Here is a 16,990-nt window from a genome sequence, read left to right on the forward strand (position 1 = left end):
CAAGCAGCCCTTTGGTTCCAGTTTGTTTCGATAACCGTAATGCACCATACGGTCGAATTTATGATCGCAAGTCAATTTAATTTGTAAAAGTTGCGTACGTTGACCACAAAACATGAACATTGACTTATGTGTATGCCGGAGATAAACTATTTTTAATATATTTCCCTATTCGTTGATATTCAGTTTTGACATGGATCCACAATTTGGTACTATGACAGTTGCTGAAGATGCGCACTTCGAATGGGAAACCAAGGAAGTCTACGATCTTGTTGCGACTGCCACCGACGGCGGCGGTCTGATAGGATATGCCAACGTAACTGTATACGTCATAGACACCATAATCACCGTCGATATGTTTGTAAGTATACCATTCAATCTCATTACCATATTAACAGAAATAATGCTAGAGTTCTTCTCACTTTGTGTTATACCCCTGAGCCTCAACGGATGCCGACGCAACCATTAGTACTACAGTCGACGTCGAAGTTCTGCCACTATCATGCAAAAATAAAATTGTCTTTCTGAACCAGGGTTTTAGACTCTGCTTACAAGAATAACGAAAACGGTATTGATGGTATGATAAAAACTATAAGATCACATAATGTCAAGTTGTAGATAGAAATACAGAAAAATAAACAAAATATTTTCTAAAGTTTGCTCTATGGTAAGGCCGTTGATGTTCTCTATTGTAACACTCCTGGTATCGCGTTTACTCTCGTCGGCACAAAACATATTGTTGCGAGTAACTAGGCTCTCCCCGTCCGAAGGATTTTAATTTGACGGTCTTATAAATTAAACTGGTGGACATAAAAGGATGGCATCGACGAAAGAAACAAAAAATCCATGACCAAATGATTTCTCTCGACGTGCATATACTTGCAAGTTGCCGTAATGTCTTACTTGTTATCCCAGATCATGCCTAGTTCATCACCCATCGAGGGAAACACAACAGTTGACGTTTCATTCGACGACTGCGTGAAAAACTGCTCAGACTTCGAAAATATCACAGTGCTGAACATAACCCTGGCAGGAGTTCCTTGCAGCGAATGGGTCGATATGTCTACGAATGGCACAATATGGTAGGATTAAACAGGAAAAGATTGTAGTCACATGCTAGAACCTAATTATTTTACGCGGAATATATTTTCAACACTGGTATTTTATAGCAAGAAATATATTGTTTACTATTGACGTAAAACAACAGAAACACGGTAACTGATGAGGTAAAAGACTTAGACACACTGCCATGTTGGACTGTTTATGGATTATTTTGAGGCGTTTTCGAAACAAAATATGAAAAAGGGTCGGAACAACTATTCGGGATAGCACTTCTTGAAATTTAAGTAACTAAGCCTAAATCATCGTTTCTGTTAATTAAGGGGGACGGGATCTTTAAATTAGAAGAAACTGTCGAAAACAGGTGTAGGAAAATTAGGAAAACGCAGCAATAATAAAAATTGGAGAAATAAGACTGTATTACATGTATATAATGCAATCAATAAAGTCGCTGGTGCAAGACTTTCATCAAAGACTTCCAGCAATGCTTATTTCTGCTCATATCAACAAGTAGACAATAATTATAGGCGATTCAATCGACTTTCTTCTTGTCTGACGATGTTTTAGCCAAGGCATTTGTATAGATCTCTATTTTTGTGCAGGATACAGTGCGTAACACTAAGGATAGATTCAACAAGATCTGGTGTCGTTAGAGTCGATACAATGACTGAAGTTGGTGACCGTTTTCTTCTGTCAGCGACCGACTTCTACTACAAGGTGGGTTACTCATTACTCTGATTTACAATGATTGCAACTCATCTTTTTTATTCTATTTCATCCTGTGTTTAATATACAGCCATGGCCATCTAGCCTCTCATTAACCCTTTGAGCGTCAATGTCAATTTTGTTACCTTCATAAAATGTGCGCGCTCCAGTCAATTTCTTCTTCTGATTGTTGCCAAAATTTTGGTGAAAAACTGTAGCTAATGAAATGTGATGTCCATTTAATCCAAAATTATCAACAACAAAAATTACAGAAAAATTCAGAAAAATTGGTAAAATATTGCACAGAAATTTTGGTGGGAAAAATTACAGCACCCAAAGGGTTAAATCAATATCTATTGGATATTTTTTCTTGTCAAGAGACGATCATTTTGAAGAGAGGGCAAATCACATTAGACTTGATAGTCACGATCACGATAAAACTACATGCCAGCGGCAGGTATCTTCCAGATCCACCGAGGTAGCTTAATTTGTTATATCCGTTAGTCGACCAATAACACCATGGTAATTGGAAAACGTCGTTTGCAATCAATATTACGTTTCTAGTACCAAATGAGAGTTTCGTTTGCATCAATATTTTAATCTACGCTTAGATAACCATAAGTGTATGCTACTGATGTCTATAGGTTCAAGTATAATGATAGTTAATCTTTAAATACCTTTTATGTAGGATCCAACAATTACTGACTTTGAGCCAAAGATTGGACCCCAGTCTGGTGGAACTACAATTACTATCGAGGGAAAGGACCTTGATGCCGGTAGTGTCATTGATGTACACATCGACCATTTGCCATGTGAAGTAGAAAGGTGATTGCCCACTTATATCTATGTCAGTAATTGTAGTTTTGTTCATATACACACACTACGTAATTCTTGAAATAAAAGTACCTCAAGCATATATATGGAAGAAAACGAATAATTATCTTTAAGGATCTCCGACGACTTGAAGCCTTTTGCGGGTAATGATGCCAAGTCAATTCCGTGTCTGTCATGTGTAGGTAAACACGAATATTATGTCTCGGTGCAACATGATCTTTTGAGCTCCTTGTATATTGCACACTGCTCAGTTCACGAATTCCACTGATAATGTAGATATTTACATCATGTTATACTTTGAGAATTCACACACATATTCAGATTCTCAAACTTTCCCAATACTGTTTTGGTCTACCACTTGTAGAGCTTATATGAAAGTCAAGGAACAAATAAAGTTTTCACCGGCTTAGTTTTTGACAAAAAAAACCCTGAAATTTAATTTTCCCCACAGAGCTGACACAAGGATGCTGTCATTTTTTAAATTTTCAACTGTCAGGACATATTAGGTCTTTAGTATCTCTACCTAATTTTACTCCATGACTCCTGACTTTTATCCCTGATTGCTAAAGATTAGTCGTTTGATTGCGAGGTGCATGCTATTAAAGAGAGTACTAGTTGAATATTCTTAACCAAAATATATTTTTCACGCTTGATAAAATGATAAATCATATCTCTCTAAAACTATATTTGTTGTAGGGAGAGGATAACCGACGAAGCGATTGTATGTACTAATGTCCGCGCCGAAAAATTATTTACTTCGGTTCTGAAAGTTGAATTCGACCAAGCGGTACGGTACAGTGAAGACGAATTTGAGTACATGGACGACCCCGTAATAGAGGTGGTTGAACCGCTTAGGGCCACCGTTGAGTAAGAAATTATCCCAGTATTACATTTCCGTACACATCGTATATGCACCAAAGTTTTATATATATAATATATATATATATATATATATATATATATATATATATATATATATATATATATATATATATATATATATATATATATATATATATATATATATATATATTCAACACTTAAATGACCTTGTGAACACTTAGCTCTTTGGCAACTCGTTCATGCTATCATGGTGTTCAATCCATTTGTGATGACAGACAGTGTTGAAGACATTGAGTCCGGGAAGCTTGCACATGCAAACACCAGCAAAGTAACAAAGAAAGATTCATAATGGCTCGTTCACGTGCTCATTTATATGAATATTGTTATTGAAGGCATCCATGGAAGATGACATTGTCACCACAATCATTATCACCATCATCAACATCAAGAACAACAACAATAACTGTTATGACATTTTAAATTTGTTGTTTCATTAGAGGTGGCAGCACTCAAGTTATCACGGGAACAAATTTACACACGATAGCAGAACCGCAAATGACGACAACGGTTGTCAGTGCGACCATCTACGAAATACTGATTACTGTGAGTTTCACTTTTTCTTCAAATACAGTTCTATGAACCGTGAACCATGAACTGTTTTTTAAGTATACACTCGGCCTTGCCACGTACCGACATGCTGCACGATTATGCCAGGATCATTGCATTTTATTCATATTTGAATATTTAAATTTCGATAACTCAGTGTTACATGCATAAAATCCTTATTTAGGAGGTCGTGGCATACTGGTATGCATTAAACCTATGACAAATATTAATCAGTAGGTCAGAAGATGCCAATTTTTAAAAAAATGCCATTTGATGGACGGAAACGATGGAAAAGCATTAGGACACAAATAGTTGCATTAAATGTTGGCAGTTACCTCTCAGCGAGCGAGTGTTCATGTCAAGCCTTTTTTAGACTAATCAGTTTTGAAAATTGTCTTCATGTTTCACAGAATTGCACCGTACATAATGAAACACATATGACATGCCCGTCTGCGGAGATTCCTGTTGAATACACGGAATATCATCGGCAGAGACGGGAGACAGGTCAAAGCTGCGAAGATTCCATAATCGTTCGTGATCCCTACGGAAACGAGATCCACTTCTATATCGGTTTTATAATGGATGGTGTGGAAACGTGGACCAATCTGAGTTCAACGTTACCGGAGTACAGCCAAATGAACATCACGCTAAATCCAGAATATGACACAAATACAGGACTACGGATTCACAACCCAGACGAATCAGAATATTTGACCATCACGGTCAGAAACTTACGTCTTATTTGTTTTAAACCTAAATCTATTCATTAAAAGTAACGAGTAGAAACTTTTTAAAGGTAGAATGCTCATTGGGGACAGATATTCAAACTCTCAAATTTTTACAATTCTTTCCTTGTCTGTCGCTTGTTGGGATTCATTTTGAAGCACTTTGAGTAAGTAAAGTCGCTACTCTCCTAGATTTGTGAAAATTGAAAATTCATTTTTCCGCAATGGAATTGGCACGTTGGAGATGGCCATTTTGAATTGCAAATACTTGTAATTTGTTTCTCTGTTACAAAACTTTGCGCGGTGACCCCTGATTTTTCTTCTTCTTTTGTGAAGAGATTATGGTTGAAAGTTTCGTCGAGGAAGTTTGAGCAAAAATTCAAGCATTTCAATTGCAAGGCGTAGTCCATCGACCTAAGTGTTCGGGTGATGTTTTCAATACCAGAAGTCCCTATTTAACAAACATTGTAAGTTGTGGTGTATTTTGCTACAGGGCCAACGACTCAGTTGTGGAAACACTATCGTGGACCTCACCGTGCTAGTTGGTCATGACAACTGTTACGTCATCTCCCTATTTTACGATGAACTGATCTGCAGAGCGCCACGAACTCAGCCACCTTCGCTCAACAGGACAAGCGATTACCCGGAGATTATCGTTGTATGTATATACAGTGTGAACTTATTGTTTACAGTTACATTATTGAAGTTTACTGGCGATGAAATTATCCGATGGCAGAAAACGAAATGTAACAAACAGAGCATAGGGAAAATATTCGGACACCGAGCATAATATAGCTTACTTTATCGAACACAGATAATATTGCTTTGACAAGCAATTTGGTAGAGTAGTGGAACCCAGTAATAAATTTGCAATCGGATTTTTGTTTGAATTGTTACCTTTGTTTATGTTAAATATTTTAACGTGTAACTCTTTTCTGTGTTAGAAATATTTACGGACAAAGTGTCACCAAATAATGCATCAACTATCATTTTTCTTTGAACGTCTGGTATTAACATTAATGTCATTATTATTATGTTCTTGTTATGTACTCGTGTTGTTTTAAATATAGTAGCATCAATGGTAGTATTAATATTCATTGATCTGCTTATATCATTCAGGTTTTCTAATATTTAATAAGATCCTAAAGACAAAACTAAAACTGTTGCTTAAAGATGATGTAGTCCATCTTAAAACAAGTGTAAATGTTTTTTTTTCAGACACAAAGATACCTTGTGCCAAACGAATGAAAAAAGCTTTTATCATTTCATACCACTCTAGAAGAGAGTATTGACAAGCGTAAAGATACATAATTATTACGATGTTTCTTGAATAATTAACTAGTTTAACCCATCGAAGGAAGCCTTGGCTGTAGCATCTCTTTCTCATTTAGAAATATAAGCATCTTATCTGATTTCCACAAATAGTAGTGTAATAGCTTAATAAGCATGTGGCAAATAAGGCTTTCTTGCATTCATCATAAAACACACACTAAACTCGATAGTAAATCTTGGAAAACCGATATGTAACTGTCAGTAAATATATTTCGATGAATTCTATATGCAGATTATCAGTGATACAAGAACAGAATTCATCGGGCACGTCAAATATGTCTTTAATGAACTAGCTTGGTGGATCATGGTCGTAGTTATCGTAACAGCCTGCCTAGGCACCGTCCTAATAGCCGTACTGGTGATGGTCAGTATTTATCGCTATAAAAGGCGATTGGACGAGGAGAGAGCGAGGAAGAATAGAGCAGTCGAGACCTTCTTGGTTTTCGGGAGAGAGGAAGACAGCGAAGAGTTTAGGAATAACTATCTGTATCAATCAGGTAAACTCTTCATACACTTTGTAAACCTTACTCAGTAGCCGTATAATGTAAAGGAAAGTGTTGCAACCAAATAAGTGTCTCAACTGAACATTGAAGTTTCGTCAGTATTTATTTGTTTACAACGTTCAATTTTGGATTTTTGTCGAGTAGTTGAGAGTGGCGAAAGTGCACGAAGAATGTTGTTAGATTCGTTGCATGAAGAAATGAAAGGGGACGTAGAAAGTGTACTGATCGACCACGAAACTAGCGGCATGAAGATGACGGTTGGCAAAGAATTGGGATCAGGTATGATCTGTATACTTTTAAGTTTTGTGAAAGAAATTACACACTTTAGTGACCAACAATCAATTCCAGCTCTGAGTCAGATGAGTTGAGAAGTAAATAATTACAACAAGAAACAGAAATATAAGGGACAAGAGAAGATGGTAAGTGAAGACAACGCAACAAAATAATGACGTCTTGTTCTTTCACATTAACGACATCTGACAGTACTCTAGCAACTCGTGAGTTCAACAGTCAGCATGATATTTCATCAAACATAAACACGAAGTGTTGACGAAATTGGCATTATTATATTAAAATAGTGGAATCGTGCAGCAATTTATTTTATAACATGTTGCACAACATTTATTTGTTTTGCGAATGAGGTATGCAATCTGTGTTCTCCCACTTTCAGGACATTTTGGGAAGGTATATCTTGGTGACCTAACCGACAAAAGTGGCTGTACGACTGGGGTTGCCGTTAAAGTATTGCAAAGTAAGGATTGATACTTTGTTTCCAGCGTTGTAGGATATCCACTGTCCGCTTATCGGATCCAAATGTGCTGGTAAAATTAGTTAAAAATCTGTTATAAGAAGGAAATTCATCCCTACATCAGACAAGTTAACAATAATGCACATTTGCATGCAATGACTGCTTATGGAAGTTATGGTTTTGTGAGAGTTTTTTCATCAAAGTGATGGGACATTAGATGTTGACGAATGGGATATACTCGGAAACGATTTGTTTGTCTCGTCTCTTTCGAATAATTGTGATGTTGACATGATTCCAAAGTACCAAGACCGACTAGATACAAATATTTACATGAAAAACCATAACGGCATTATACATCATTTCTTTTTTACGATAAACAGAATATTCACCATCCCAGAGCGATATCAACGACTTCCTGTTAGAGGGCACCATAATGAAGGATTTTCAGCACCATAATGTTCTCACTTTAATTGGTATCTACATCGACATTCATGGCAGCCCTTATATTATTATCCCTTATATGGCAAATGGTGATTTGAGAACATACATTTTAAATACAGAACACGTAAGTATCTGAAGTAGCATTCATATTTACTCGTAGTCTTTGGGATGTTCCCTTTCTCAGTTATTGGTTGTCTCTCGTTGGTACACTCATATACAAGTTGTAAACAAGCCATATATTCCGCAAATGTTAGTGACCTGGATAACAAAGTCGTACAGCATGAAAGCTTGACTGACTTCAGGAGAAGTTGATGACATTTAATATTGTGATATTTACAAGGCCAATTGTAAAGGCGATTTCATAGCAAAATTCTAAACCTGGTTTCAAATCATACCGAAATCTCTTTGGTTCTGGTGATGAAGTTACCAGATAACACTAAATATTAAAACCTATCTTATACGTTTCATATATTTAATTTTCTCTCAGCATTTCAAGCAAGCCGTACTCATTGACTTCGGACTACAAGTTGCTCGGGGAATGGACTACCTTGGCGGGAAGAAGTTCGTTCACAGAGATCTAGCTGCGAGAAATTGCATGTGAGTTGACCTTAGAGTTAACACTGTACCACATTCCCACACGATTTTCATTCAATCATAGGACAATGCCACACACTGGGTACCTTTAAGAGAGTTCATGTCTTGTAACTTTAAGGTAGAACGCGCCTCTGGGACAGATATGCGGACTCTCAAACTTTTACAATTCTTTTCTGATATACCACTTGTTGGGGTGGGGGCTCATTTAAAGCTCTTGGTGTAAGAAAACTTTTCACCGGCTTAGTTTTTCAAAATTCGGAAATTTATTTTTTCTCCATAGAGTTAACACAGGGATGGCGGCCATTTTGAATTTTAGATATAGGTAAATTTTGGGTTATTTGTTTCTCTAGTACCGAAATTTTTACGGTGACCCCCGATTTTTATTCATGATTTGAAAGAGAATGGTTGAAAGATTCCTTAAGGAAAGATTGAGCAAACGTTTAAGTCTTTCACTTTCGAGACACATACTACCTTAAACCATTCTCTTTCAAAACCAAGAATAACAATCAGGGGTAATCCTGTGTTAACTCTGTGAGGAAAAAAATAAATTTTAAATATTCACAAAAATAAGCCAGTGATAACTTACATTGTGAGCTTCAAAATGAGTTTCTGAAAGTGGTAAAGCAAAATGGTATTGTAAAAATTTGCGAGTCTGAATACCCGTCAAAAGGCACATTCAGCCTTACTTGTGAATACATGTAAACATATAACCCTATGATAGTGATTAATTGTACCACAGTGTAGCACCAGCCGAGTATTAATCAATAACATCAGAATAATGCATTCAATTTAGTAGCAGTTCTATATAACTTCTAAATACGAGTACAAGCTCGCATCCGGAAGATTAGCAAAGTGTATTTTGTTTTTTGTTTTTCCTGTTTTTTTTGTAGTATGCCTGTGAATCGTTGCATTGATAACACGGCGCTATTTCATAAAATGTATTCTGAATACTTCTTTAACCTTTGGTTTTATTCCTCCCCATCCACAGGGTCGATGGTCAAATGGTGGTTAAAGTCGCAGATTTCGGTTTATCTCGAGACATTTACGAGAAAGAATATTACGTGAGCGAAAATAAACGAGCTCTTCCAGTCAAGTGGATGGCACCAGAGTGCTTGACTACCCAACACTTCGACGCCAAGAGCGATGTTGTAAGTGTTAATGTGATTTCATCTTTCGAAATGATAAGCATACTGACTATGTGCTGTAGGTTTGAGTCCAAATCCTATAAAGACTTTACCCGATTTTCTACCTTGGGTGGATAGCACTCCTGGTTGACAGAATTGTCCTTGAGCCTATTTGAAGCCCAGTTTAGTGATATATTCATTGCTTTGATTTAAGTTTTTGTGCGATTTAAAGTAACAAGTATGTAAGTGCGAGTGGTTCGTGAACTCTTAAGCGTTTGGAAAAGTCGCAGTCAGCAGGATCAGGGTGTTAGGATAGGGATTCAGCCGAACCGTTTTCACTTAGATGTCTCCGCTCGGTGACTAGATGCTGTGCATTGTGAGTTAGAATATCCAATTGAGAATTGACTTGATTATATGGCCTGTAACTTTGACAAATATACAGAAGGTAATATTATGCTGGTTTGGTAGAGCAAAATTTTTCAGCACCATTTCGACTTCCGTACCAACATTAATTTGAAGCAGTTGACAAGCTGCGTGCCATAACACTCGACGACCAGGCGAAGGTACAGAATACAACATCGGAATATTTCTTCTCCATACTGGTTAAGTTTGGATTGTGAGAATCAACTTTTGATGAAAGTAGTAACGATATAGTTGTTGTTTTCAGTGGTCTTTTGGAGTTCTGCTATGGGAAGTGATGACGCGAGGAGCAACGCCATATGCTGGCATTGACAATCTAGACCTCATGAGGCATCTTAAGAGAGGAAACAGGCTTCCAATGCCAAGATATTTATCGACAAAATTGTAAGTGAAAAATCCCATCACATTATGAATAGGCAACTGTTGTGGCTTTACCCCACGGCAGTCGTGCCAAATGTTTGTGTCTAAAAGCCAAGGATAAAGAATGGAGCGTTTCGAGTAACCATTAAATTATACTTTTCTTACTTGCCGCAACATTGCATTGACTTCCTTCTACAGTAGTGCTCTTTCACAAGGGAATCCGAGCCATTCGTCACTTGTTTATATGTGCCCTTTGTATTTTGTACACTTTCCGAAATATTTGACTCATATATATGCTATATATCCAGATGCTGCTCATTTAAGTCGTGATCAGGTTTCCATCACGAGTTATGTCTGTAAAAACACAATTGGTAAAACACTCTAAAGCTGACAGATGGAAGTTTGTTTTGCTTTACCTAAAGTTCTGTAGTTTGACCAATGCAATGTCAGGCCCTTGGTCAGGAAAACATAGCTTAATATTTAATAAGAAATCAGTTATCCATATTTTGTCATATTTTGTCATCACTGTTCCATATCAAAGATCTCGAATTAGAGCACCTTCAATATCTCGAGTATATGGGAAAGCATATGAAAAATTGTAATCTACTCGTTTATTTGCCATGTTTTATCAGGTACAATGTTATGCGACGCTGCTGGTGTACCAGCCCAGAGTATCGTCCAACATTTGCCGAGTTAGTTGAAGACCTGGATGAAATCTTGCTAAATGATGAACACTTGGATGACCCTGCAAGTGACGACATCTTTACAAAGTCCTACCTTCAACTGATCCCTAATCGACAAAGGGATGAGGATGATGATTTTTCATCCGACGAGGATGAATTTTCATCTGGCGATGAGTGGATCGAGATGAAAGAGATGCCTTTGGAGGAACAAGCTTCATACCTGAAAGTCAGACAAGCTAATGCATCAAACAGCTTTGATGCCAACATGGAGTGTGAGACGTTACTGATGCATGACGATCATGGCAATTTCAACAGCGAATTTCAGCATACCGAGTTTGGTGGTGAGTACACAAAGTTGGCGATGACTGACCCAGGTGGATTTATCGACATCGAAGCGAAGAAAAGGGCCGCAATAACAGGGAGAAACAGCAAATACACGGCATCAGGACGCACAGACAAATGCATGTCAAGTGTAGGCGATGATGGCTACATGACAAAAGTGGGTGCCGATGAATTTACATCAGTACGGGTCGACGCTAGATATGTTCTACCAGGTAGAGGAAATACATATATGAGAACGCTTCCACGAGATGGCTACATGATGACAGGAGCTAAAGACAGCCACGAAACTGGTACATCGGATGTGAAGTACGGACTGGAGCAAACAGGTACTAAGGCAGCGGGTGATCGGTACACAAAGCTACAATCAAGGGATGCACATGTTGTGAGCATAGGACAAAAACGACACTTGTCACGAAGGATGACTGACGGATATATGGATACACTCCACGCAAATGAAGACGTGACATCACCAGGCACTCATAGCTACATGGCACTTGGAGGAAATGAAATGCACGGGGCAAAAGGGCAACAAGAAGCACACATGTTACAAGGAGTGGCTGATGGTTACATGGAAACATTCCCAACAGGTGGTCATGCACCCACATCAGACAACCAAAGGTACATGGCTCTTGAAGGAGAGCAAATGACTTTGGGAAGGGAGCATAAGGTACAAATGGAAGCAAATTCTCATGTGTTCCAAGGAGGGGCAGATGGTTACATGGACACATTTCCGGAGCTTGACCAACCAACATCATCTACCAGTCACAGCTACATGCCTCTTGGAAGACAGCAAATGGCAAAATTTGAATCAGATGAGCAAGATAGACACGTTGTACCGGGAGATGATGGCTACATGGATACATACCCGACAGGTGGCCAATCAGCACAATTAGACTACAGGGCTCCCGGGACAAATGAGCAAGATAGACACGTTGTACCGGGAGATGATGGCTACATGGATACATACCCGACAGGTGGACAATCAGCACAATTAGACTACAGGGCTCCCGGGACAAATGAGCAAGATAGACACGTTGTACCGGGAGATGATGGCTACATGGATACATACCCGACAGGTGGCCAATCAGCACAATTAGACTACAGGGCTCCCGGGACAAATGAGCAAGATAGACACGTTGTACCGGGAGATGATGGCTACATGGATACATACCCGACAGGTGGCCAATCAGCACAATTAGACTACAGGGCTCCCGGGACAAATGATGTCATACCATCAAGAAGTCAAGACTACATGCCATTTGAACAAGAAAGCGGACGGTACATCGAAACCAACCCCTCAGATAGAAATTCTACCGAGCCAGAATCTCAATACTATTCGTCTCTTGGAAAAGATCGTCGAGACATGGAACAACAAGTAGCAACTCCTGGACACAGGGAATATAACAGAGACAATGAGTATTCAAAGCTGTCAAGAAGTACTGACTTGTTGATCTTCGACGAAGAAGACGATGGGATGATACATGCAACGGGGACAGATGGGGTGACTGAAAGTTACATGGGAACTGAGAACTATCTGGGAATGACAGAAACAGAAGAAATCGAGACATCAGAGGAAGAAACAGATGATTATGATTTACTTGAAAGGTCCGATGCAAGAGCACCGTATGGAGAACAAGGGACTATGGAAAAAATGTTGCTACAACAGGATCACTTAAGAAAGATAAGAGAGAATGACTATGTGACAAGTGATACTGACAGTTGTGACACAGAAGCAGATGACGAAGAAAGATACTTTGTAATGGGAGAGAATAGCGAGTTTATGGCTTAAAGTTGAAACATTCCTTCTGCATAACAACCTTCAAAACACGTACATGCTTTCATTCTGCTTTAGGAGTCCCTGACATTGGCTGGATTCAATTCGATGATAAACAGATGATAATAATAATAATAATAAAATTAAAAAAAAACTGCGCGGACTATTCATCGGATTAATATTTACAGTTCAAATGTTTCGAATGTAAAATACAGAATGGCAACGCCGCAGATGGTCGCCCAACTTTTTTAGTCGTGGTATTTAAAAAGCTAAATAATGTCATATCAGGGAAAAATAATCCCTGGATGAATGCTATATATCTATCCAAGCATTGAACATTGCCCCCTGGCAATTTATTTATCTTTCTATGGGAATTCAAACTCCAGATCGACGGCTCTTACTCACCCATGCCAATAAAAGAGTAGGCTACATCCTAACGTTTGGAAAGTGTTGTTCAATAATCTAGTAAAATTATTTACCATATTCAATATACGCGTGGATAGGACAAGTATTTCAAACATGCAGGAAGGATGTTTTATAATCTAAACGGCAAAAAAAACAAAGTTATTGTAGATTAAAGATGGTGTGCGATTGCATTTTTTCAATGCAGTAGGACGCCCTGTGTAACATCATCTTCGTAATGGTATCTTCTACCTCTGTCATTTAACTTACAATATCCGACTCGTCATGCCACTTTCCGGCTGCCTAACTCGTACAGATAGCAGATACGTCCCACTTGTTCCTCGAATTTCTTTTATAAGGTAGGAACCAAAACTCGATTTCTCATGTCAACGATTTCGATGTCAATACTACGGCTGCATACAAAATGAACCTGTCTTATCGCTTTAAGTTACATTACTTAGCAATCCAGTTAACAAGAATGTTTCATTAAATGTACATAGTATTACGAACTGGATGTCAAATGAACCCATTCCAACGTTGTCCTTCTTGACAGTTGACAATTGTGGCGAAATGGAACCGCACACTGTGAATTATAAAACACTTTTGTAAGAGTAAACGGACAATTCTGTCTATGTAAAATACACTATCTTGTGTAATTTAACATAAAATGACGGATTTGAATAGTCAGACGTAGTAAAGTATACAAGCTGACTTTGAACAGGTAGTCTTGTTGATTTTGCTATCAATATAGTACAAAAAACAATATCATCCTTTGTTATTTCTTGGTTATTTCTTTAAACGGAAGGGAATTTACAAGCTTTTTCTTACTTTTTCCTTATTTTATATTGCATCACTTTAAAGACACCCGAAGAATGATAATATGCCCGTTTCTGTACAAAAACAATTGCAAAATAGTTAAAAAGTATTTTCAAACTCGTCATAGTATTCAGAAAATTGTTTCAATCGTCAATATATAACATTTACAGCTGGAGGTTTTTGCCTTAAAGTTCTAGATCGCACATATGAAATACTCCTTTCACGGTAAGAAGAAGACAACAAAGTACAATCATGTGACTTCTCTATGGTAACTATAGATTAACATATTGAATATATGGATACAACGAAAGTTGACGTAATGTTTTGATAACTCACTTTACTCTTCCTGATTGTTAACGAGATTAAATCTCAATTATTCAGCGGTGAATTTCTGTGACTTAAGCTAACAGAAATCAAAGACAATGAGACATAAATCACAAAATTTGTAAAAGTTCAGATACAAACTGCAAGTCATGGTATGTTAAGTGACATATCAGAGTAATACAAAACGATATGCAAATAAAAATGTCATGTAAAATAGCTGCTTTTCAGCTATATTTGATTCCATCGCAGAATAAATTTATGTTAATATGAAAACCATATTGAATGGCATTTGTTCCGCTACATTTCTTACATTGATAAGTCGGTACAAGTTACTTAACAAGGTTTTACAAATCAGTTTGTAATTTTCAAATGGAATGTTATCTAAATGTGCTAATGACGTTCACAAAGCTACATGTACTTATGGGAAGTGTCCTCACGTTCGCGATTTTATTGCTGCACGGTCCGGCCAATAATGTGAGGTATAGGAATGTTGCTGATGTGCACGGTAAGGGGCGATATGTGACTGAAAAAGAAGTTCCAGATATGTACTTCACTTTATTTTCTATACAATGCACAATTTCTTTTTTTTCAGACCATTCTTGGTTGCACAAGCTTTGAACTAATATTGTTTTTAGACCACGGTTGTACAGCACAATTTATGTCTGCAATGAACCGCATCAGAAACACTGAAACCTGATGTAAACGCTCGTCGACCGACATAGCTTGGTGTTTGATAAACACTGTATCTACGCCTCGTATTTTTTCTGCGAATTCCGAGAATTCAGGGTTGTTTACCCGCTCACTTCATTGTGGTTTCGATCATACAGAGTTTATTACAAATATGCCACTTCCGGGTGTACCGGTGTATTGTACAACTTGCAAGACATTGAAAACATCGAACTGAATGGTTACTTCTACCTGAAACGTCATAAAAGTATTTCAACATTTCTCACTTCCACATCACGGGGAGAGAGTTTCGACGAAGCAATAAACCGTCACCAATGCAATAGCCAGCCCACCTGTCATAGTTGTGCATGTGATACGTTTTGACAAATGAAAACATCAGGTTCTGTTGACTCCTGCTTTATGGTTTAACGACAGATTTATTTAGATTTTCGGGAGTATATATTTATTTCCATTCCACCTTAGTCTGCGGACGAAGACCAAGCTACCGTGAGCAAGGTTACTAGATCAACATTTCTGTCGAAACTCTGAGGTGAGTACCAGGCTTCCGTATGGAATTCAAAATGCCGTGTATTTTATCTTCTAATCGTTCACAATGAGCAAACATGTGCAGCTAAAGATAGCGTTGAGGGGGACAGATCTATCAAATATTTCGATAAAGAATGGGGTCAGGAATACATTGAGATAAACAGCAGAGAAAGATATAGAGATACGGTGTGCGAAATCAAATACGTTTTCAGATAAGCTTATTTAGAAGACAGTAGTGTTGGTTTGCAAGATGTAAGGGATGTGTGGGGTGGGCAAATATTTAAGGTCATTTCTTTGGGGTCCAATGTCAGCCAAAGACACTTATCACTTAATCACTTGTATAAGAGCTCGGTTTTGTTTTGTAGCCCAACGTTGAGGAAACTTGCATATGGCATACGACTGCGTTACTAATTTGTCACTCTGTACATTTGGTCTCTGTGATCACGTAAAATCACACCTTTGCTCAAAGCTAAGCCATCCGACCCTGTAAATATCTACAGTCTTTCAAGGGCGTTTTAATCGACACACTACTTCACGTTCACGTTCTCGTTTAAGTGAATAGAAACCTTTTGCATTAACGATCATGAAATTTGGCGCCAAATGGGGAGAAAACTTATGGAATCTATGAACACAACATCTTCTTGTGATAACTGCCCCACTGAAGAGTTGCCTATCCGAAAAGAAGAAGTGAAGGCAAAGAAAGTTTAATCAGCTGAGATTCAGTTTCAGGCTCCTTTTGAATTTTGACAATATTATGACGATAGACCGTCGCTCTTCCGGACGCCGTTTGCACTGAAATAGCAGTATCAACCATCCATCATCGTTAAATATAAGATAAAGTGACAAATATCTTTCCGTCTTACGAACTCATCATCTGCGCTAGATGAATAACGCGACACAGACATTGTCGCATAATTGCGATGAAAAGTTTCAAAATTTCATATTTTACGAAAGGAAATCCGATTCATTTCGCAGAAATTTACTTTCCCTCATATTATTATTTATTATTAAGCCTTTATTTCGGACTTTGCCGTCCATATTATCATTACCAAAAATTGCTTAAAAAGAAGTTACTATATGAGAAAATGATGGATGAAATGAATACATTTGTCATCATTAAACAAAAAAAAAAGTTGTTCCATAATT

At 37.8% G+C, this 16,990-nt stretch overlaps 1 protein-coding gene across 1 annotated transcript; it reads left to right on the top strand.

Moving 5' to 3' along the window:
- The first annotated feature begins 189 nt into the window (after positions 1–189).
- LOC139122818 (uncharacterized) lies at positions 190–14,905 on the top strand. The gene is made up of 16 exons (XM_070688581.1): positions 190–358; positions 913–1,079; positions 1,659–1,773; positions 2,450–2,586; positions 3,292–3,462; positions 3,936–4,041; positions 4,455–4,766; positions 5,263–5,427; positions 6,334–6,598; positions 6,749–6,883; positions 7,275–7,355; positions 7,733–7,917; positions 8,281–8,390; positions 9,376–9,535; positions 10,179–10,315; positions 10,924–14,905. Exons 1-16 carry the CDS (start codon positions 191–193, stop codon positions 13,103–13,105), a joined length of 4,596 nt encoding a protein of 1,531 aa, XP_070544682.1. The 5' UTR covers position 190; the 3' UTR covers positions 13,106–14,905.
- Positions 14,906–16,990: the final 2,085 nt, after the last annotated feature.

Source organism: Ptychodera flava, chromosome 22 (genome assembly GCF_041260155.1).
Source record: "Ptychodera flava strain L36383 chromosome 22, AS_Pfla_20210202, whole genome shotgun sequence".
Lineage (NCBI taxonomy): Eukaryota > Metazoa > Hemichordata > Enteropneusta > Ptychoderidae > Ptychodera > Ptychodera flava.